We start from the raw sequence: 24680 nt of genomic DNA, 5'->3' as shown, positions 1-24680 counted from the left end.
ATATTTGATGAGGTTAACTTATCCTAGGGATGGCTGACGTGAAACTGTCAAGATCCTGAAGCGTAGACGTTTTGAAACACTGCTCCGAAGTGTGATTTTAAACACCCATGTCACATGACTAAGGTTGATTCACAGCACCGGAGCGTTTCACAAGTGTTTCAAAACCTGGATCTGCTTTTGATCAACAAGGTTGGGCAAAAAAAAACACACACAATCACACATTTGTCTTAACCTAACTCCAGCAAAGTATAAAAGTGGAGTAAATGCAGCAGAACAATTAATATATTTAAATAAAAATCTTTATAATATGTAGCAAATGCCAGTTGTGGCTTGATGTCTTTTATTAATGTTTATTTTTTCATGACAAAAATAACAAATTCACAATGAGATAATTCAGTTGTCAGAGAGATGTTACAACAGATTATAAGAACATAACAACAAAAACAACTTTCAAATATTTATTATAATCATATACATGCTTCCCCCGGTATTCAAACTTAATGGGACAGGTTCTGACATAATGCAAGGTGTGCACACTAACCACCCCTTACGAAAAATAACCATGGTTTTATTATAGTAAAACTGTAGTAACCCATGGTTTTTTGGTGTGTTGACCACCATTTGTATAACTACAGATTTACTACAAATACCATGGTTAAACTATGGTTAATATAGCAAAACCATGGTTATTTTGTGGTTACCATGGTTTAACTATAGTAACCATGTTTTTTTGGTTTTATTTGTAGTAAAACCATGGTTAATTTATCCTCCCCCTCGCCGGCGGCGATGTGAACGCACGGTTAGGCTAAACGTTAAACGGCTTGCCATACATGCTGTGTCATCTACCCCACGTGCAGTCCCCTGTAATTCCATTATGCGTGGTCTGTCTAGTTTTTTAAAAACCTCTCGCGGATATTATTGTCGACGTTCATATGGAGGTATTTTTACATGTTTTTTTTTTTTAGAGTTTAAATAGTTCCATAGGTAATATGCTCAATTGCATAGTATACGCGGATTTGACAGCAAAAAATGTATGACCTTGCTAGTAGCTTATTAGCTAACCAGTAATGTAACTGTGAAAGCGTTTATGTTGATCTGTCATCTAGCACAACGTACTACAACTACAGAATATGCTAGGGGTTGCTTAATATTGCATGTCAAACGACAGCTTTAATGGACATTTCACCGATTATCAGCTGCTGACAGCACCAAATAATTCATTTTAATTACAGCATGTAACTCTTACGACCACATTCCAGCTCGTTAAATAACAGTTCATTATTTAGTACAGTAATTACATTCGGCGGATATGCTAACTGTGTATTATAATTATAATAATTTCACTATGTAAAAAAGTAATTATAATGGTCTTAAAACGGACTTAATTTTCTTTATACAAAATATAAATGTTTTTTTTTTTTTTTGTCTGAAATATGATAGCCTATAATTTATATATTACAGTCTAACGTACTCTAAGGTACCTTCAACAGCAAGGTGGTTTCTTACTACATTTTGTAGTAAATTAAATTTAAGCCTCATGACACAATGAGTAAGGTTGCAGGAGTGATAGTTAATCACAGTACTATGAATTTAGAGAAGTTGAATCTTTTAACTGTGATTGCTGTGTCTCAGGATTTGAACCTCAAGATCTATCACTCTCTCTCATGCATTCAGTACTCACCGGACAGCAGCACACAAGCTCAGATTCAAAGCAGTATGATGGAAGGTTGTATCCAAGTCATATCCCAACAAGTTCTGTTCAGAAGGCTGTTTTGGCTTTAGGTTCTGGTGTCGTTGCTCTGAAGAACCCCTACAGACATGGTGAGACTGTTATTTAATAGTCATTCATTATGTTTGCCCTTAATAGTATGCATGAAATCACTCTATTTATGATTGCACTTCCTGAAGAAATGATCTTTAAATAACAGCTGTTAGTTTCTTTTTCAGTCTCAATGGAAAGTCCATAATTGTTTTGCTGAAAAATATTTAATGAATAAAAACTCTAATTAGGTTTCATTAAATAACACAGGCCAGAATGTGTTCCAACTTTCTACTATAACATAAATTTTCTTGGTTCCTGGACTCTTCATCCAAAATTTAACCAAACCTTCAGAATTATGTGGAATGGATTTAAACTTGATAAAATATGGAGACAGCTTTATTATGGGATAATATTTTCTAAATCGTATGAGCAGGAATTCTGTCAGTAATCCCAATGATTCAAAACTTTCATGTATGCTATCATGTTTTACCAAAACAGATATGGTTGCGGTGCTTGGGGAAACCACAGGGCACCAGGCCCTGATCAAGTTAAGGAATCGGATGAGAAATGACCCAGAGGGTTGCACTATTCTCAAGTATGTCTCAGTTGTTTACTCTGACTACTGTTAATACTGTTTATGGCTCCTTCATTCATTATCCAAACTTTGCTACTGCCTTTATGTTCAAATTATGTCTCTAGAGAGCGTCCAAGAATCCGTCTGTCTACTTTAGACCTCACTCGAATGTCTGCTTTGCCAGATGGGACTTTAGGAAGAGAGTATCTCCATTTCCTAGAAGAAAATGTAAGACAAATGAAAAACACTGAAATTATCATTTAACATTTAACAATAGGTCAAATTAACCATTGTAATCTTTTTTTCAGAGAGTCACCCCTGACTCAAGAGCTGATGTAAAATTTGTAGACGATGAGGAGCTAGCGTATGTCATGCAACGATATCGTGAGGTCCATGACCTCTTGCATACCTTGCTTAATATGCCCACCAATATGCTAGGTGAGCATTTGATACAATAACAAATTAGGTCTACTTTTCAGGTGTGTATAATTTCCACTTTTTGTGTGTATGCCTAGATAGCTCTCCCTCAAAAGCTTTTGGTTCAGTGTAAATGTGATGCATCAGGGCTATTTTGCCACTGAAGTACATTGAGCCCCCTAGATCAAACCTGTTCCTGAAGATCTGCCATCCTGCAAAGTTCAGCTGCAACCCTGATCAAACACAACTGAACAAACTAAGGATCTGAAGGATCACTTGATCATTACATACAGGTGTGTTAGATCAGGGTTGGAACAGAACTCTGCAGTAAGGTAGATCTCCAGGGTTACTTTTTTAGTGTTGTTGGGGGGTTTTTGTTGGGGGGGGGGGGGGTACATAATATAAGAAATACATTATAGCATGCATTTCTCATCTCATCTCTTACCCACAGGTGAGGTTGTAGTGAAATTGTTTGAAGCTGCACAGACTGGTCTGCCCATGTGTTTTCTGGGTGCAATGCTTGGACCCCTCCGTCTGTCTGTCAGGTGAGTTAACAGGATAGACTATCTGTCTGTGTACAGCAACATGATGTCAGTTTACTTTTGAAATGGTCTATCATTTTTTAACAAACAAGCATAAAAATATATATATAGTAATAATCTTACATTGGAAACTCTGACACCATGTTTTAAAAGATTACTTCAGAGCTTAATAACACAATTTAATATGGAAGGATGAATATAAATGCTTCAACAAAAATACAAGCTTTGCATATTTTAAATCTATAGAACGTATTTAAATCTATAGAATGTCTTGCCCCTTAGACTTTGACTGTAAGTTCATACTGTCCAAGCAATTAACATTTTCGTAAGGCAACATTATTGTCTGTGGTAACTGACAGAATGATAGTCAAGTTATGTAATTTCTAGTATATTTGATTAATTTGCCATAAAACAAACATATGTGACCCTGGACCACAAAACCAGTCTTAAGTCGCTGGGGAATATTTTTTGTAATATAGCCCCAAAAAACATTTTATGGATCAAAATTATAGATTTTTTATTTATGGCAAAAATCATATTTTGTAAATTTCCTGCTGTAAATATATCAAAACTTAATTTTTAATTAGTAATATGCATTGCTGAGAACTTCATTTGCACAACTTTAAAGGCGCACTCAGATTCCATTAAATTGTCAAAATCATGTGTTCATCATATTAATTTATTAAAGTATGGGTTAATAAATACAATTTGATGTGTCTCTCTTTGTTGATATCAGTCGTCTACAGTTGCTGGTTCAGTCTCTGGGACCATGGGCTCTGCACAATGGTGGTCGTGCCCGATGTGTTCTGAGCATGTACTATGAACGGCGCTGGGAGCAGAACCTTGATAAATTGAGACATGAGCTGAACATTGAGCCACCACCTGTCAATCTGATCTCATCCATCAAGAATACATATTCAAACTCGTAGTACGCTCATCTGTCTAACTGATTAAAATTTTAGCTTGTGGAAAATCAACATTCTGTGGGCAACAAAGATCACCTTTTTCTTCTTCCTCCTATGACAGGAAATGATTCCTAAAAAACAAAACAAAAAAATGTCATGTAACAATGTAAAAATACTATGGCATGAATAGTGAAGTAATTAGGTTATTCAGAAAGAAGATGAAGAACATTTAATTTGAAACATTTTGTAAACATCTATTAATTTCTATAAACATCTTATTCCTATAAACACAAAAATTTTGACATCCTTATTTTTATTTTTTATTTTAAAAGTTTTAATAATAATAATAATAATAATAATAATAATAGACATTATATAGTCTGTAATATGTGGAAGTGATGACAAAAGTACCTATAGAAAAATTGGTACTATTTCCACAGATATTATATTTTGTAATTTTAATGTTTATAATAAAATATCTCAAAATAATGATCAGTCAGTTTGATTAGATATCTGTGATCAGATATTTCCTTTAAAACAAGTTAATATTGATACAGTTAACAGTCAAAGTGGAAACCATGCAGTAGTCTGAATTCAGATAACAATAAACATAAAGATGCATAATATAACAATAAATATTTTTTTTCATAATATAAAACATTTATTTGTATCCATTGCGAATTTGCTGCTGCTGAGCAAAGTCTGTTCTCTGATGAACCAGAAGACAGTGAATATTGTCCTTTGCTACCTTCTTGGGGACATAGGTGTTTGAATCGCAAAGTCCCTGCAAAAGAGGCAGTTCATTTATCTTATTTAAGTGTGTGTATATATATATTATATTATATTATATTATAATATATATTTTATGTTTAACTTATTTAAAGTCTGAATACCAAGTGTAATCATTATGTTGCATGTGCAAATTGTTGTTTCCCAGGAGGCCAAAAACCTGGTTGTGCATTTTTAAAGATTAAGAGAAGTTTTACAGGCGATGATGTTCCAGGAGTCTTTCAGGAATGGCCTTCTCCCTACATCCATGAGGGAGGTGGGAGAGGACCACAATGGATTTATTCAAGGAAGACATTATCAAATGTTCATTTCATTATCAGATGAGTGCTCAACATTTTACATAGCCAGAGAGGGACAAAACACAAGGCTTTACTTTCTCTTGATGCAGAGAAGGCATTTGACCACGTCAAATGGCACTGTTTAAGGTGCTCACATGTTTTGGCTTTGGAGATACATTTTGTAAATGGGTTATAGATTACTTTGTACTGGGCACACCGCAGAAGTATTTACCAATAATGGTCTCTAAATCTTTTAGTATCTCCATGAGTTGCCCACAAGGGAGTCCTCTTTCACCTTTATTATTTATCCTTGCAATAGAACCATTTGCCATAGCAGTGAAGGCCCATAATGATATTTGTGGAATCCAAGAGAGGCATCTAGAGCAACTATGTCCCCGCACTCCTGGTTCTCATTGAAACTTTTAGAAAAAATATCTGGATATAAAGTTGATCACTCCAAATCATCTATAATGTGAATGAATCATAGAGAAAATAACCAAGATTATGCTTCTATCTTCGATTCAGCAGATAATTTTACATTTGTGGGTATAAAAATTGTTCATGAGGTGAAAAAGATTGCTAAGATAAATAATGACCCAATTTTGGAAACAACTGCCTCAGCTATAGGACGCTGGACATCTTTACCTATCTAAATGATTGGCAGGATAAATATCCTAAAAATTAATATACTCCCAAAATGTCTCTATTTTGTTCCAAAATACCCCCCCCCCCCCCCTCATATTTGTTTATTATAATTAAATTGATTACCAACTTTACTTGGCAAAATAAACTAGAGCTGAAGATCTTTGCCCGAACCCGACGGGACCCGACGGATTCGGTCGGGTTCGGGCTTAATTTATATCATCTTATGCGGGCTCGGGCCGGGCTCGGGCTTGCGCTCCGGTTTGCGAGGTAAACGAGCGGTCATGTGATGTGTTTCGATTAGCGCGAGAAAGATGCGAAAATGAATGCTGAGCAGGTGTAATGGAGGCTTGCCTCTGGTGATTACGTTTTGGTTGCACAGGAACCAGCAACTAAAGCAAACTCTGAGCGAGGTGTGGAAAAGTTTTGACCATGTCTATAATGAGAATAATGAGTGAATAATGACGAACCATCAGTGAGCGCAGGAACGCGCTGAAGACATCTACAGTGGATTAAATCATTTTCCTCCACGAAAACATGTAGACCTAGCCTAATCTGTGTGAGTAAAGGTTTTTCAAATGATAACTAAATATTCATTGAGTCTTAAATTCATAATGTTGACAGAGTATTTACGCTAATGTTGGCATTATTCTTTTATAAAATAAAGCAAATCCAGCGGAGCCTTTATCTTAATTTCGTTATTGCCAAATACCCATCTTAATTTACAATTTATCTTAATTTTTTTTTTAAATTACTCGTTTTTATTGGTGCGTTGGTCTATTTATAGGTTAAATGAGCCCATATGTCTAGAATGCTGAGATGTTACGATGTCACAGAGGACTTATTTTATTTCTTTATTCCAACTTCCAAGTGGTCTAGTCTACGTTAGTTATGAGTAAATTATGTTAAAACATGACTAAATTACTCATTGTTGACAAAAGGCAAAAGAGCTGTGTGCGTGCGCACATTTGAATAATGTCGGGCTGTAAACGGTTCGGGCTTTAAAAAAGCTGTCAATCAAAATGTACTTGTGGGGCTCGGGCCGAAACCTGTCGGGCCTAACTTTTAAGGCCCGATTACAGCTCTAAAATAAACATCCCAGGCTCTGTCTACCTTTATTATATATATCATTGGATCAGAGAGGACTCAAATACCCAAAACACACACACACACACACACAGACAACCCTATTGTAGGCTACTGAACATGATTAATATTTGGTTTGATTCTTGTAAATATTTGAACATTAACCCCTCTTGTTCACATTTCAGTCCTATTTGGGGTAATGTGATCCAGGGTTTCAGATATGGGCCGAAAAGTATTTATGTCCTTTCAAATACCTTTTTTTTTTTTTTTTTTTAAATATCTACAACTTAGAAGCTTTATATCTTCATTTCAAAATCATTTAGTAGATATTCCAGTCATATCCCCATTAGAGGCCACAATTATAGGTCACTACTATGATAAAGGTTCAATTTCTTCTTTGAATGAATTGTTTGTATCAGGGTCTAATGAATCCTCAGAATGCAAACTAAGATTATTGAAAGAAGATATAAATGATGAAATATCTCTAGAGGATTGGAATAAGGCATGCAAGAAGGCTCAGATACAGACAATAGTAGTTTGAAACTCATACAATATAAATGGCTGATGTGAACATTAACAGTTATGCTGCACAAGTTTAATAATAATATTCCTGATACCTGTATAAAGCGTAATGAGGCAAGAGGTACACTGTACCACTGTATAATTCAAGGCATTGATGTTTGCCTACAAAACCACCACTTGCTCTGAACCCATTTACCTAAATGTATTACTTCAGTCTTATGTGCCCTCTAGCTTGCATTCTGCAAGAGAACGTTTCTTAACTGTGCCATCCCAAAGAAGCAAAAAGTCACTTTTCCGGACTTTAAAATTAAATGTTCTCTCCTGGTGGAATTACCTGCCCAACTCAATCCAAGCAGCTGAGTCCTTATCCATCTTCAAGAATTTACTTAAAACTAGTGGTGGGCCGTTGTCGGCGTTAACGTGCTGCGTTAACGCGAGACTCTTATCGGGCGATAAAAAAAATATCGCCGTTAATCTATTCTCAAAGTTGGGTTGGGAGCTGGGTCTAGCAAGCTATGATGACTTTCACCTTGATATTTTATATAACCGACTGGCTGAGGCCAGCCTAAAAAGATGCTCAGGACAGTTGACGGGCCACTGCTGCGCATCGTCATGAAAGCTGATCTTTTTCACGTGTTTTTAAGCCTTTCCGCTTGTCGATTTAAACATTTAAGCATCCAAACACAAGACGTGGAAAAGCTGAACAGAGTAGCCGGTTACTCACATGCTGTGAACCGAGCTCTCTTCTGCGAATCTCTTCTCGAAGTCCCTTCTGCACCTGAATGAACAAATACAAATCACAGTTTGAACAAACAAAAAGATGTGAAAGAGCCCAATTCAGTACTCGCGATGTTCTGGTGTTCAGGGCTCACGCAGAGAAAGGCGTCTCAAAACACTTGAAGATCAAATTTGCTTATTTTTGCTCTTGTGCCGACAAATACATACAAAATATGTCAAAATATCCACCTTGGAAATTATGCTCGAAAAAACTGTCAGTTATTTCTTAAGTGAAAATTAACAGTTGAGGAAAAAAATGGGATGTGTATTATTATATATATATCATCGTCTCTTAAAGTGACCGCGCCTAATTTAGCTACTGGCTGCTGTAATGTTAATCCAAGAAAATGAAAATGAAAATCACTCACTGCTCTTGACTGCATTACTTTGTAGTTTTAACAGTAAAACCAAAAATTATTCAGACACCAGATATAATTTTTGATATATACAGGTCCTTCTCAAAAAATTAGCATATTGTGAAAAAGTTCATTATTTTCCATAATGTAATGATAAAAATTAAACTTTCATATATTTTAGATTCATTGCACACCAACTGAAATATTTCAGGTCTTTTATTGTTTTAATACTGATGATTTTGGCATACAGCTCATGAAAACCCAAAATCTCAAAAAATTTGCATATTTCATCCGACCAGTAAAAGAAAAGTGTTTTTCATACAAAAAAGTCAACATTCAAATAATTATGTTCAGTTATGCACTCAATACTTGGTCTGGAATCCTTTTGCAGAAATGACTGCTTCAATGCGGCGTGGAATGGAGGCAATCAGCCTGTGGCACTGCTGAGGTGTTATGGAGGCCCAGGATGGTTCGATAGCGGCCTTAAGCTCATCCAGAGTGTTGGGTCTTGCGTCTCTCAACTTTCTCTTCACAATATCCCACAGATTCTCTATGGGGTTCAGGTCAGGACAGTTGGCAGGCCAATTGAGAACAGTAATACCATGGTCAGTAAACCATTTACCAGTGGTTTTGGCACTGTGATCAGGTGCCAGGTTGTGCTGAAAAACGAAATCTTCATCTCCATAAAGCTTTTCGGCAGATGGAAGCATGAAGTACTCCAAAATCTCCTGATAGCTAGCTGCATTGACCCTGCCCTTGATAAAACACAGTGGACCAACACCAGCAGCTGACATGGCACCCCAGACCATCACTGACTGTGGGTACTTGACACTGGACTTCAGGCATTTTGGCATTTCCTTCTCCCCTGTCTTCCTCCAAACTCTGGCACCTTGATTTCCGAATGACATGCAAAATTTGCTTTCATCCGAAAAAAGTACTTTGGACCACCGAGCAACAGTCCAGTGCTGCTTCTCTGTAGCCCATTTCCTGCACACGCCTGTGCACGGTGGCTCTGGACGTTTCTACTCTAGACTCAGTCCACTGCTTCCGCAGGTCCCCCAAGGTCTGGAATCGGTCCTTCTCCACAATCTTCCTCAGGGTCCGGTCACCTCTTCTCGTTGTGTAGCATTTTTTGCCACACTTTTTCCTTCCCACAGACTTCCCACTGAGGTGCCTTGATAAAGCACTCTGGAAACAGCCTATTCGTTCAGAAATTTCTTTCTGTGTCTTACCCTCTCGCTTGAGGGTGTCAATGATGGCCTTCTGGACAGCAGTCAGGTCGGCAGTCTTACCCATGATTGCGGTTTTGAGTAATGAACCAGACTGGGAGTTTTTAAAAGCCTCAGGAATCTTTTGCAGGTGTTTAGAGTTAATTAGTTGATTCAGATGATTAGGTTAATAGCTCGTTTAGAGAACCTTTTCATGATATGCTAATTTTTTGAGAAATAAATTTTTAGTTTTCATGAGTTGTATGCCAAAATCATCAATATTAAAACAATAAAAGACCTGAAATATTTCAGTTGGTGTGCAATGAAACTAAAATATATGAAAGTTTAATTTTTATCATTACATTATGGAAAATATTGAACTTTTTCACAATATGCAATTTTTTTTAGAAAGACCTGTATAGCAAAACTGTAATAATGTGAGAAATGTTGAAGGTGTCTGAATAAATGTAGGTTTGATTGTATATTTCATTTTTACATTGAAGACTATCCAGTGCTATTTTACATTTAATTATTTGGTTTCTGTACCTTGACACCTACAAACTTGAATAAAAAACTAAAAAATTGGTGTGAAACAGGCGTAAGGTTGTTTGCACCTTGTGCAATGTGGAATTAGTTTACAGCTTTTTCAAGCACTTTGTGATGCATTTTGGAAACAGGAGATGAGCCCCTTTTCTAATGCACCACCTAGCTTGATAAACCCCTTCTCAAAGACTTACTGTTTGTCAATTTTATTTGGGTAACAGACATATTCTGAATGCCTTCGGCAGAATTCGAATAAGCCATTTTAATCTAGATTAATCTAGATTAATTTCAAGATCACAGTGAGATTAATCTAGATTAAAAAAAAAATTATCTATGCCCACCACTACTTAAAACACATCTCTTCCATCGTTATTTGCCACTCTAACTTTAGCACTCATTATTCTAATTATATTCTTTAAAAAAAGATTCTAACTACCTTTCTAATCTTTTTGTATTCTGTTTTCCTATCATTTATTATACAAATATATATATATATATATATATATATATATATATATATATATATATATATATATATATATATATATATATATATATATATATATATATATATATCGATAGATAGATAGATATATATATTATCTATTCTGTTTTCTTTATATGTATTATATTATTTAAAAGCCCTAGCTACATGTACTGTGTTTAAGCTAACTGAGACTTGTATATATCATTGCTCTTTGTTGTTTTGATTGCTTCCACTGTCCTCATTTGTACTAAATGTAAATGTAATGTAATGTATATGGGAATGCTAGAAAGTGAAGCCTTTTTTCTACAACGTATTATTGATATGATTGACCAAATTCTATTAAATAAATTACCACTGGATCCTAAGCTTCTTATTGTGGGTATATATCCTATCAGTCCTCTCTTACAAAGCAAAGAGGTCAGATTCAGGCCGGATGTGTATTTTTCAAGCTAAACGAATAATTGCTCTTAATTGGAAAAATATGATTGCGCCAAGAATTGGAAAGTGGATCAAAGAAATGGCATCAAATATGTCAATGGAAAAGATTATGTATATTGTCAAAAATAAAATGTTTTTGAAGTTGTCTTTTATTAAATTCTTAAGGAACCCATGCAAATCTTGGTATAGTGCTAAAACAAGCTCTGAGGGAGTAGGGTAATATCATGATCTTTTTTACAGACTTGGGAAATACTTTTTACTTGATTTAGGTATCTTGAAAAAATTTTTTTTTTTCTTTTTTCATCTGGTAGCTGCTCCGTGGAGGAGGGGGTAATGTCACGCTGTCTGGTCTCTGTTTCCCTGGGTGTCCACTAGTGGTCTCACTTCCCCATAGGCACCTCACCGTAGGCACCTCACCGTAGGCACTACAATTCCAACTAGCCTTGTCTCTTCATCACAGTAATTGCACTCATGTTAATTGCACTCAGATGTCTTCACTTGTTAGTCATTATCCTCCCTATATTAACCAGTCCTTTTCTGTTTGTCTGCATGGAATGATTTTGTATTACTCTATTAATTAATAGTTATTATGCTTGCAGCTTTTATGTCCTACATGCATTATTTTCTTTTATTTCCTTCCATTTTTCTCAGATCCTATTTGTATACCACTCCTGTTTTCTCACTTGATCTTCATTGAAACTTTTAATACCCTGCAATCTGTGTATCATAGCAACAGCCAATGTTAGTGCTCTCTAATCACAGGATTCACATGCACAATATGTGATAAATTACATGAGAAAATAAGCTTTTGTAAGGGAAACAGGTCAATTTAGCTCAAAGGGAATCATTTAAGATTTTAAAGGGAATTTGAACAGAATCACTGTTTCACGGCTGTTCACGGAGACGCCCTGCGATTCAGTGAACTAGCCGTTTAACATCAAATCTGCGCTGGATACTAATATCCAAACTATAGTGAAACACTATCAATTAGCACAGTAACAAGATCGGCAGTTTAAGACATTAACTTGTAAGCACAAAACACAAGATACTTCTCTTTTCAATATGAATAAGGCTTTATTAGATAAATCTAAGACATAAACTAATCTAACACATAAATGCCACACACACACATCCACACAAGTTGCAGGAAGGTCGAAAGTTAGGGAAAGATGAGTTTAAGAGAATGGAAATATGGAATCCCAAGTTAACAGCAATACGTTAAATTGCATAGACATGAACAACCATCAATCACGTAATTAGCGCTCGCATTGATTTCCTCAGTGGGGTTAAAATTATATTAGATACACCAGCACAACAAATATCTGGGAATACGTTGCCTTCGTTTGCTGTGAGAGGGACTCCCGTTGAAAGGGGTATCCCGGTGTCGCTGATTGGCTGGAAGTTCAGTTGGCTGAAGTGACGTCTTGGGGAGCCCGTGCTTGGGCGTTGGCTGAAGCTGGAGAGTCGTGTGCGCTGGTCGAAGTTGAATGGGCATCCGAGGTCAGGCGTCGGAGACTCGACGTTACAAAACTTAACTCAGAACACGAAACTCTCAAACGGAAAAGAAAAGAAATAAAGTTTGATGAGACTAGGTTGTGTTCCTTCTCATTGTGGCATAGTAGTAGCAGGCAGGCACGCTGGAACCGCGCTCAAAGAACAAAGATGACTAACCGCATGGCTAGATGCTACAAGCTAAAGCTAGGTAGCAAAGCTACAAGCTAAAAGCTAAGAGCAGGCATGACTAATAGCATGACTGATAGCACGAGCAAGGCTGGAACTAAAAGCAGACATGGCTAATAGCAGCAGCTAGGGACTAAAAGCAGACTAAAAGCCCGCATGACTGATAGCACAAGCAATGCTAGACTAAAAGCAGACTAAAAGCAAGGCATGACTGATGTCCAAGGTATTTAAATTTCCTTGTGGGCCACCCCTCAAATGTTGCCTTGACCAATCAGATATGGTCCTGGGGTCTGGGGTATCATAAATCATTGTTTATCTTACCAAGCATGTGGTTCTTGCCTCACAGGGTCTAATTTTGGACATGATTCCTATAACATGATTATGATATATTTTACAAATAAATGATTGTCAGGACAATATCAAGCAAGAAAATTCGATTATGTCAATACTAGACATGACTATGTATCCTATAGTTATCAAAAGACATACACAATAAGTGATTATACATGATAGTCAAATGTGTGGGTTACACATAAATGAATATGGAGTTAAGCAATGGAACGATTCATTTAGAAGTCTTTTTGAGTTCATTCTGGTCCATATATAATGTATAAAAAGCAGTTTCTTTGCCATTCTCTGGCAAAGGGACTTTTCTGTGAAGACAAAGGTTTAAAGCCCTTCCCCCTTAGGAATTTCAGTATGGTTCTGCTGGATGGGGGAGTCAATGGGACTTGTGCAGTACTCTCATGGGTTTCCATGTGATGTCCAGCGTTGCATTTCAATTATGAACAACAAATTTGACAATCTCTTCTTCGAATTGAAATTGTGAATAAATGCTCTAGTGGTGTTCATGTTGAAAGCTGTTGTGTGAACAAGTTGGTTGGTAATCTGCTTGGTTCTTGTGGCACTAGAACTGATTTATGACTTCCTGAGGAATTCAGCTCATGTTTCAATGCACACAGCTCTGATAGACTCTTTAATTTGTCTCTTCGACTCATTTCTGCTACATATATCCCCCTTTCGATCGGCGAGGTGTTTAGGTGAAGACATCGTCGATCGCTGGAGAAACAAAGGCAGAAGAAGCAGACAAACACAGCAAACAGCAAGACAACACCTCCATGACAGTTACTGTACTGGTGCAGGCATCAGGTTATTTAGGTACACGTGGTTAAGTTCAATTAGTCAATGTAGTTTACCACATTGAGGATAGTTTAGATCGTCTTGGAAATTGTTTTTATTTTGATTCATCAATCAAATTTGTGGTTAACTTTGTTTGGTTCTTCTAGGTTGTCTTACTTTACCATTAGTTTTCTAGTAATTTCATTTTCAATTCAATGGATTGACCTATCATGCATGGAGCTCTCTGGCTTCCATTCAGTTTAGAGTGGCTGGCGGATATTAGGTGTTGCGAGTCAATCCTAATATCAGACCTTCGACCCTTGCAGGGTGTCTAGGCGTTTCACCTACTCAGGAAAGAGGGGAAGGAGAAGGATAGGTAAAAGAAGAACAAAACAAAACAAGGCTGCTGTGGGTTTTCCTAGCATGGGTTACAACTACTATTGAGCTAGGATGTCAGATGCAGCTAGTGTGTCGTGAACCTTAACTTACTGTCAGGTGTTCTACCTATTGTGAGGATGGCTGCACGTTCCTTCATGGTGGGTATGTGTAACTTTGTTACGCTAAAAGTTGGATATTCTACCTGTGGGAAGAATATGTTTGTTGACTGTGTTATCAGTAGATGTGTTTACCTCTGGGTGTAGGTAATGTTGTGTGTTACTGGTGTAGTGCATGTGTGGTCAGATCTGTTCAAGTCTGTGTTGTCTCCCCCTTTTTCTAGCATCGCACTGAAGACTGGCTCTCAGCATCCTTGGCTTGGATGAGGGCGTGTCCATGGTCTAATGAGGGGTCAGTCCAGCAAGGCAGGAAGTTCTTTGGCAGACAGTCGGAGGCAGTTTGGCATGGCTGTGTGAAGCTGAGTTGCAAAACTTGTCTCCTATGTTGCATTCTTCTTGTGATGCCTTCTGGCTGTAGCAGACTTTCTGACCTTCTGTGCTCTGGTGGTTGCTGTTGCACAGACAGGGAATGTGGTACTTGGAGTTAATTTGACAGTTTGTTAGTGACTAGTATTTTAGTACCTCAGATTTTTCATCAACAGTTGGCCGTGAAAGACTTGTTCTTTCTGGGTTGTTATTGAACAGGTGCTTGTCATCTCTGATGTGGTGCACCAGGTGATCACCGGCCTTCCGTTCTGTCGCTGGTCACAGCGAGCATGACTCAACTTTGTGGTCATATGCATGTAAATTGTCTTGAAGGAACTCTCTAAGTTGTTCCATGACTTGTTCCGTGTCTTCTAATGGTAAGCGGTCATGTTCTTGTGCATACTCAGCACTGTGCATGTCTGAGTGGTGCTGAGGTGGGTTTTGTTGTCGCTTACCCACACGAGTTGCTCTTCGATGATATACCTTTGGATATCTGGTTAGGTTTCCAGATGTTATCCTTTTGGTTTCTTGAGAAGCGTGGCTGGTCCCATGGATTTTTCCAGCAGTTGGGCTGAGAGCGGTCGTGGATATGGGCGTCACGTTCTCTGTGCTCTTGATGGAAGACTTTGGTGTTGTGATGCCACTGGGTGTCGTCCAGTGCAAGGCTTGAGTCTTTGTTGACAGAGTTCAAGAGTGTGGATGTTTTGTTACCTTTCTTTGAGGCCACCTTCTGCTTGTTATAGGCCTTCTGTGTTAGGTCACGCAACTGTTGGATGGTCATGGAGTTCGGACAGGCCATGACACCTAGATGGTGACTGACTCCAGGGTGCAGATTTCTTAGGAAGAGGCTTTTGAAGTTCACATCCTCTTCAAGGTCAGGGCTGTTGTGTGCACCAAAGTAGGCTTGTCGGAGTCGGTTAAAGTAAACTTGTGGAGTCTCTTGACGACCTTGTTTGGTTTCCAAGGCAGTTAACAGTCCATGTTCAGACTCTGGGTCTGTAAACTCTTTAATCAGGACCTCACGAAGTCGCTGGTAGTTTGACTTGGTTTGACTGGGCTGTCGATCTAGAAAGTTTCGTACCTCGGGACTGGACGTGGCTCTAAGGAGGTATAACCAGTCTCTGTCAGTCACATGAGGTCTCACTTCCAGGTGAAATTCGATAACTCGCAGATAAGCTTGGATGTCGGGGCTCTCTGTGGAGTCCGGGTTGAACCTGCTGATGTTTTCAGACAGCTTGTTGAGGTCTTTGATTGTCATCCCGTGTGCAGCTTCAAGGTCTTGGACGGGAGGTTTTCTTTCGTTGGCAGGAAAGGGTTGTGTGGCGAAGGCAGGTGAGGTTTTGGGTTGTGGCCCTTCACTCCTTTCGTCACATGCCAGTTCTTGGACGTGGGACTCTGCTCTGCTCAGCAGTGATGAGGCTAAGAGAGGTTTCTCTTTCCTTGGCTCTTGTTTGTGCTTGTAAGCATTTTGGAGTTCTTTTCTGACCATGTAGAGCTCATCGTTGGTATCATCTAGTTGTTGGGTCAGAGTGTCCATTTCAGTTCTGTACCTTTCAAGGTGGTCTTTCAAAGCACTGATTTCAGAATTCTTGGTTCTGATGTCTATCTTGGCTTTCTCCAGTAGCTGTTCGGCATACTGGAGTCTGTTTACCAGGTCTTTCTGAGCAGCCGTTGTATGTTGCTGGTCGAGCTGATCTGCTGCCAGGGCTGCTAGGAGCTTCATAACTTGTTCTGTTGTATCCTCATTCCTCTCGCTGGGTGCTTTGAGTTGATTTTGAACTTTCACTTCCAGCTTGTCTATGCGACGTTGAGCACGTGTCAGCTCCTCTTGAAGGTGGGTGATGTGCTTGTCGCTCAGTTTCAGCTGGGTGGTGAAGGCATAGCTTAGTGAGCTCGTGATCTTGACTAGCTCCTCGTGGTTGTTGTTCTGGCTTGAATCTTGTGTCAGGAATCTTCTCAGGATTAGGATTATTATTAAAAATAATAACAGTTCAAATGTCTTTGGAGTGAGGCTGTCTGTTATGCCTCTCAGCCAAATGTTCACATCTTCCCCATGGGAAATGGGGTCTGCAGTCTGCGGCATGTTGGCACGCTGAGGAGAAGAGGGACTGACACAGATCTGTGTGGAGTAAAAGCCTATGTGTGGTGGGACAACTAAGTGTTGTATCAGTGATTGTGAACCACTAGTGAAATGTGGTGATGACTGTGTTGTTCTCAGGGTGTCTAAGTAGACTAGAAATGCGAAAACTTTGTCACTCTAATGAGGAAGAGGAAAAGAGAGACAGAGGTGAAAAACAAATTCAAATGACAAGCAAAATTTCTGTTTTTCAAATGAGGAAAATTATTTTTTCCAATTAAATGTTATCAAAAACGTAAAACAATATTATTATATTTCTTGCTTTGGACAAAAGAATACAATAATAATTCTGATATCTCTTTTCTTAGTCTGACAGGATTGACACCGTACACCTTTCAGTTGGACCGCTCACCAGGGAGGCTACGAAGGCGACAGTTGTTCAACACGTATCTCTATTAAATTGATCTCAACGTTGGATGAGATGCTAAAACTTGGATTGCGTTTCCAAATGTAGGGAGGTTAGGAAGAACAAATGAGAGGATGATTACAATCAAATTCATAAGGATGATTCGTCGTCTTTGGCACGATTGCGTATTTACTTCACTTAGAATTGATTGATGGTTCTTACATGTCCTACAAATGTAAAAAGAGAAGAGGAAAGTAAAGGAGAGAGAGGACGGAGATGGTAAGTCTCAGTAGCGGTTATCTAAACTACAAGCAGGGTGTTGTGTTAGTTGCTGCACAACTAATCAAACAAAATAAACTTTAAGTGAAAGAGGGTTGTCTTTCTAATTTATTTGAACTCGTAGTGAGGGATAACAATGTCTCCTTTTAGGGCTCAGGTTTTGTCGTTCCCAGGCTAGGATACACAAAAGAAATGGTAAGAAATAGGAAAATTAAAAAAATTAATAAATGGGCAAAATATGCAAAAATTAAATTAAAAAGAGGAAATCAATACGTAAAACAATAGTGGTTAAGTGTATAACCAAAACAGGAAGAGGGGTAAAACGCATTCAAATAATTAAAGGTCTGAATAGCATATATTCAGATGGGTAATAAATAAATTAGGAAGAATAAGTTTACTTAAACTTCCAAAGTTCAAGGCTTATTCATTCCTAAAATAATTAGACCCAAAAGAGAATACTAGAAATAAAAGATCATATGAAATGATCTGAGAGGGAAATTTTAAATGCTTCCAAATTTAATGTTTCAATTAAATTTCAATTTGACAATTAATAATTGTGAGTCAGTATTTCCCTTTCTAGTAAAATGAAAATAAATGGTTTAGTGAGGAAAGAGAGCACTAAAGAGAAAGAGACTAACAAGTGTTAGTTAAGATGTTTAAAATGGTTAAATCACGTCAGCGTTGCCCAAACGCACATTATTCTACCACTGGATGGTAATGCTAACGGCTAACCTTTGAGGCTAGTGGCTTTAGTATAGACTTCAATGTAAATGCAATGGTTTCGTTAGCTTAGCGACACCGCGGAGTTTGTGTGCTGCGCGTGCACAGTTCAGAGTTGCTCCGGAAGTACGTTAGGCTTCCGGGTCACGGTCGTCACTATGGCAACCAAAACACATTCTAGTGGATTAGCACATGAATCGTTGCATTGTTGCAAATACAGTTAAGCATGTTACATGAAATGTCGGCTCATTTCAACACTGTACAAATAACAACACCGCCTTTCAGTTGGTTTTGCGATGTGGCACTTAAACTCTCAGTTTGTATAGAGTTAAATGTATCTTAATTCAAATAGCAGCTTCCTGCTGTAGTTATTATATCAATCTCAACAATTTGATTCTCTGTGCCAGTTTTTCTGGACACAAACATAAAAGTTTTCCTTCGCTGTTGGTACACAGTTAAAATTTACTTGATCAAGCTTTTAAAACACTCCCATTCAAATTACTCTCGGACACACGCCGTGTTACGCGAGATTGCATTCACTTTGTGAACGGATACAAATGGGCAAACATTGTTCTCTAATGTTTAACGTTAACTTAGGGGAGTCGAATATCAAATTTGATTCGGCAGTGGAACACGCACTGGCAATCAAACTATATGAAATATGAATACGGGGACTTTGATAAATAGATTGAGGAACCCGCTCAAAACTATTCTTTATTCACCGATTTATATCCCTTTTGAAACACTAACAGTTTAGCTCCGTTCAGCAAACAGTGACTGAGATAGCGTTTGAGACACTGGAAACACGCAGTGAAATCAAATCAGCTATAAAACAAGGCATTACACAAATGAGGAACACGCTCAATTTCTACCTTATTGTACGATCTCAGATGTTTACTTTTAAGTTCACTTACTGCTGTTAACATTGAAGAGACGGACTTGAGTTAAAGTTTCTTCTAGCTCCTTTCATTCAAGCGGGGGGGGGGCGCTGCTTTCGTCACGCGTCACACAAACACACACACACCTACATACTCCGGTCTCGCAAGCTTCTCATCTTTCATTCCTTTAGCAAAATCAAAGATTAAATAAACTTGGTTTATGCTCACAATTTAGATTAAACTGCCCGCATTTTCTCCACCATTATAATGTAAGGGAAACAGGTCAACGGAGACGCCCTGCGATTCAGTGAACTAGCCGTTTAACATCAAATCTGCGCTGGATACTAATATCCAAACTATAGTGAAACACTATCAATTAGCACAGTAACAAGATCGGCAGTTTAAGACCTTAACTTGTAAGCACAAAACACAAGATACTTCTCATTTCAATATGAATAAGGCTTTATTAGATAAATCTAAGACATATAAACTAATCTAACACATAAACGCACGCACACACACATCCACACAAGTTGCAGGAAGGTCGAAAGTTAGGGAAAGATGAGTTTAAGAGAATGGAAATATGGAATCCCAAGTTAACAGCAATACTTTAAATTGCATAGACATGAACAACCATCAATCACGTAATTAGCGCTCGCATTGAGTTCCTCAATGGGGTTAAAATTATATTAGATACACCAGCACAACAAATATCTGGGAATACGTTGCCTTCGTTTGCTGTGAGAGGGACTCCCGTTGAAAGGGGTATCCCGGTGTCGCTGATTGGCTGGAAGTTCAGTTGGCTGAAGTGACGTCTTGGGGAGCCCGTGCTTGGGCGTTGGCTGAAGCTGGAGAGTCGTGTGCGCTGGTCAAAGTTGAATGGGCATCCGAGGTCAGGCGTCGGAGACTCGACGTTATAAAACTTAACTCAGAACACGAAACTCTCAAATGGAAAAGAAAAGAAATAAAGTTTGACGAGACTAGGTTGTGTTCCTTCTCATTGTGGCATAGTAGTAGCAGGCAGGCACGCTGGAACCGCGCTCAGAGAACAAAGATGACTAACCGCATGGCTAGATGCTACAAGCTAAAGCTAGGTAGCAAAGCTACAAGCTAAAAGCTAAGAGCAGGCATGACTAATAGCATGACTGATAGCACGAGCAAGGCTGGAACTAAAAGCAGACATGGCTAATAGCAGCAGCTAGGGACTAAAAGCAGACTAAAAGACCGCATGACTGATGTCCAAGGTATTTAAATTTCCTTGTGGGCCACCCCTCAAATGTTGCCTTGACCAATCAGATATGGTCCTGGGGTCTGGGGTATCATAAATCATTGTTTATCTTACCAAGCATGTGGTTCTTGCCTCACAGGGTCTAATTTTGGACATGATTCCTATAACATGATTATGATATATTTTACAAATAAATGATTGTCAGGACAATATCAAGCAAGAAAATTCGATTATGTCAATACTAGACATGACTATGTATCCTATAGTTATCAAAAGACATACACAATAAGTGATTATACATGATAGTCAAATGTGTGGGTTACACATAAATGAATATGGAGTTAAGCAATGGAACGATTCATTTAGAAGTCTTTTTGAGTTCATTCTGGTCCATATATAATGTATAAAAAGCAGTTTCTTTGCCATTCTCTGGCAAAGGGACTTTTCTGTGAAGACAAAGGTTTAAAGCCCTTCCCCCTTAGGAATTTCAGTATGGTTCTGCTGGATGGGGGAGTCAATGGGACTTGTGCAGTACTCTCATGGGTTTCCATGTGATGTCCAGCGTTGCATTTCAATTATGAACAACAAATTTGACAATCTCTTCTTCGAATTGAAATTGTGAATAAATGCTCTAGTGGTGTTCATGTTGAAAGCTGTTGTGTGAACAAGTTGGTTGGTAATCTGCTTGGTTCTTGTGGCACTAGAACTGATTTATGACTTCCTGAGGAATTCAGCTCATGTTTCAATGCACACAGCTCTGATAGACTCTTTAATTTGTCTCTTCGACTCATTTCTGCTACACTTTATTTGCTCTGTCTATTGAGGAGGGTGAAATCGATATGTATTTTATACAGAAAACAGTTCAGTTTGATCCAATTCTAGATTTATGGACAAATTGAAAAATATTTTATTTCATAATTTTTGTTCATCATCCCACAGCAAGTAACTTTGCTCCACATTATTTGATTTAATGTCCGTTTCTAAATATGACTGGACTGCAGCCCGAAACATGATTGTTGCAAAGAAGTAAATTACACTTGAAATATAAATTGTGTAATCTTGAGTTTCCACTGAAGTGAATGCCTTAAGCTAGGCATGATTTGTAAATAAACATTTGAAAGCATGATTAAATGTCTCTTAAACTGTTCTAACTACCTTTCTAATCTTTTTGTATTCTGTTTTCCTTTCATTTATTATACAATTATATATATATATATATATATATATATATATATATATATATATATATATATATATATATATATCGATAGATAGATAGATAGATAGATAGATATATTATCTATTCTGTTTTCTTTCTACATGTACTGTGTTTAAGCTAACTGAGACTTGTATACAGTATATCATTGTTCTTTGTTGTTTTTGATTGCTTCCATTGTCCTCATTTGTACTAAATGTAAATGTAATGTAATGTATATGGGAATGCTAGAAAGTGAAGCCTTTTTTCTACAACGTATTATTGATATGATTGACCAAATTCTATTAAATAAATTACCACTGGATCCTGAGCTTCTTATTGTGGGTATATATCCTATCAGTCCTCTCTTACAAAGCAAAGAGGTCAGATTCAGGCCGGATGTGTATTTTGCAAGCTAAACGAATAATTGCTCTTAATTGGAAAAATATGATTGCGCCAAGAATTGGAAAGTGGATCAAAGAAATGGCATCAAATATGTCAATGGAAAAGATTATGTATATTGTCAAAAATAAAATGTTTTTGAAGTTGTCTTTTATTAAATTCTTAAGGAACCCATGCAAATCTTGGTATAGTTTGCTAAAACAAGCTCTGAGGGAGTAGGGTAATATCATGATCTTTTTTACAGACTTGGGAAATAATTGTTACTTGATTTAGGTATCTTGAAAAACATTTTTTTTTTCTTTTTTCCCCTTTTGCGATGGGTGGGAGAATAGGGTGTAAAATGTTTGCTGTATGATTTTTACTGTGTAATCCGTTTTAAATGCAAACTGAAAAAATAAATAAATATACTGTTAAAAAAGAAGAAACGTTTTACATCATGATGGTAACACATAACTGTCTTGCCTAAAGGCCACAGCTGATGACTCCTGCTGAGGGTCGAACTATCATCCTTCCAGCCCTGAAGGGTTACACGAGTTCTAGAGGCTATCCCAGCATCTTGAACCAAGGGCAGAAAAATAACCCTGCACAAGTGGCCAGTGCATTACGAGGCTTATTTATTTATTTATTTATTATTATTATTATTTAAGGAACATAACAGAATAAATCTATAAAATTTGAGCTGTTTAGTCCCAAAACTAAATACCGTAAAAGTACTATGAATGTTGCCCATACTAATCATGCAATATAAGCCATATCTTCTGAAGACATGCAGATACTTTTATGTCGTTATTTGATGCAAATTTTCCCTTATATTGAAGCTTTTCAAACTCTTTGGACTTTGGATAAGTTTGAATCTTAACCCAGCTGGTGTCTCTTGTTAATAAGTAATAATAATCATCATAAATTAATTATATATTTACTTATATATTTTAGCGAGCTCTTCCCCCTAGTAGATGGTGTCATCCTATTACAAGAATTACTACAATATTTTAGAATCAAAACTTATACATTTACAAAACATATATTATTGGAAAGGTGTGAGTCTCAAGCTTCCATATTAGGTGGTTAGTTGGTGATAGAAATAATATTGAAACAGAAATGTATACATTTGTGAAAGGTGTCACCTGCTGTGTCACCTGCTGGCTATTTTTGGTATAATGCTTAAATATCACAGGAACCTCATTTGTACTGTACTTTTCCTTAGTAAACTTAAACTTTTATAACTTTTCAAAACATTTTTTTTTTTTAGCAGTTATCTGCAAATTGTAAAAAACAAAACAAAAAAAAAACCTTGTCTGTATTCAAAAGTGTCCTTGAACAGGAATGACATAAGTAGACTTACTATACATATTTAGAATTTGTATATATAATTAATTATTAATTTATAAATAAAAAATATGTCAATTGCATATGCTTAGTGTTCTTTTAAGCAAGTTTGCAAAATCAAGGAATTACTGATTACTGGCAAATTAGTGTCACGCTGTCTGGTCTCTGTTTCCCTGGGTGTTCACTAGGTGGTATCACTTCCCATAGGCTCCTCACCGTAGGCACTACAATTCCCACTAGCCTTGTCCCTTCATCACAGTAATTGCACTCCTGTTAATTGCACTCAGATGTCTTCACTTGTTAGTCATTATCCTCCCTATATTAACCAGTCCTTTTCTGTTTGTCTGCATGGAGTCCTTACTTTCCGTCACCAAGTTTCCTCGCGGTCCTAGTCTTCAAGTTCCTGTTCCTGTTTGTTTGTTTGTTTGTTTGTTTCTGTTTTGGACTGATATTGGTTATGACCCCTGCTTGTTTGGTTTCTGATTTTGAATTACCCTATTAAAATCATACTGCACTTGGATCTTCCGTCTCTTGTGTTCCCATATGTGACAGAGGGACTCCATCATGCCAAGATCCAGTGGTGTGGGATTTCGTATACGTTCCCCAGCCACCATAGAGGAGCGGATGGGGAGACTTTTAAACCTAACCACTCTCCGTCAAAAGGGGAGTGAGGTGGGGTGCTTGGTGCAAATTTTCTGGACAATGGCAGTGGGGATGGGGTATAATGATGAGGCCCTGAAGGACATTTTCAACGACTGCTTGGATGACCCTTTGCCTGGGTGGGAGATGAAGGGGCTGGAGATACTGGACTTTTGGGGGTTCACCAGTTACTTACAGCATCGATCTCGGTGGGATGACTCGGCCACACCTGTCTCTCTCGGTGGGATGGCTGACTCTAGACCAGGGTCTACAGACAGTAGGACCGCCAGCCCAGCACCACAGCACAAGGTGGTTGCCAGCCCAGCGCCACGGCGCAAGATGGCCGCCAGCCCAGCGCCACCTCCAGAGTCGAGTCAGGGCAAGTCACCGTTGACCCTCCAGAGTCAGGGCAAGTCACCGTTGACCCTCCAGAGTCAGGGCAAGTCACCGTTGATACTCATGAGTTAAGCACTACCACAGTTAGACCTCTGGAGTCAAGTCGAGTCACTGGTGATCTTCAAGGACAGAGTCCAGTCACTGGTGAT

The 24680-nt window shown here is 38.0% G+C and overlaps 1 protein-coding gene across 2 annotated transcripts in view; it reads left to right on the top strand.

Annotated features, from left to right (window-relative positions):
- The first annotated feature begins 790 nt into the window (after window positions 1-790).
- The window catches only part of LOC127958702 (ubiquinone biosynthesis protein COQ4 homolog, mitochondrial), a 40452-nt gene continuing 16562 nt past the window's right edge, over window positions 791-24680 (top strand). Inside the window, exons 1-7 of one of the 2 annotated variants that reach the window (XM_052557675.1) lie at window positions 791-938; window positions 1675-1821; window positions 2261-2357; window positions 2462-2564; window positions 2645-2774; window positions 3205-3298; window positions 4032-4272. In XM_052557675.1, coding sequence (XP_052413635.1) covers window positions 875-938; window positions 1675-1821; window positions 2261-2357; window positions 2462-2564; window positions 2645-2774; window positions 3205-3298; window positions 4032-4224 — 828 coding nt within the window. In that variant the 5' untranslated portion in view covers window positions 791-874 and the 3' untranslated portion in view covers window positions 4225-4272. Of the gene's footprint in view, window positions 939-1674; window positions 1822-2260; window positions 2358-2461; window positions 2565-2644; window positions 2775-3204; window positions 3299-4031; window positions 4273-24680 lie in introns of those variants that run through there. The other variant, XM_052557674.1, reaches the window with a different exon arrangement.

This window comes from Carassius gibelio, chromosome B5, assembly GCF_023724105.1.
Source record: "Carassius gibelio isolate Cgi1373 ecotype wild population from Czech Republic chromosome B5, carGib1.2-hapl.c, whole genome shotgun sequence".
NCBI classification, from domain to species: domain Eukaryota; kingdom Metazoa; phylum Chordata; class Actinopteri; order Cypriniformes; family Cyprinidae; genus Carassius; species Carassius gibelio.
This window is presented reverse-complemented; position numbering and strand designations above follow the sequence as displayed.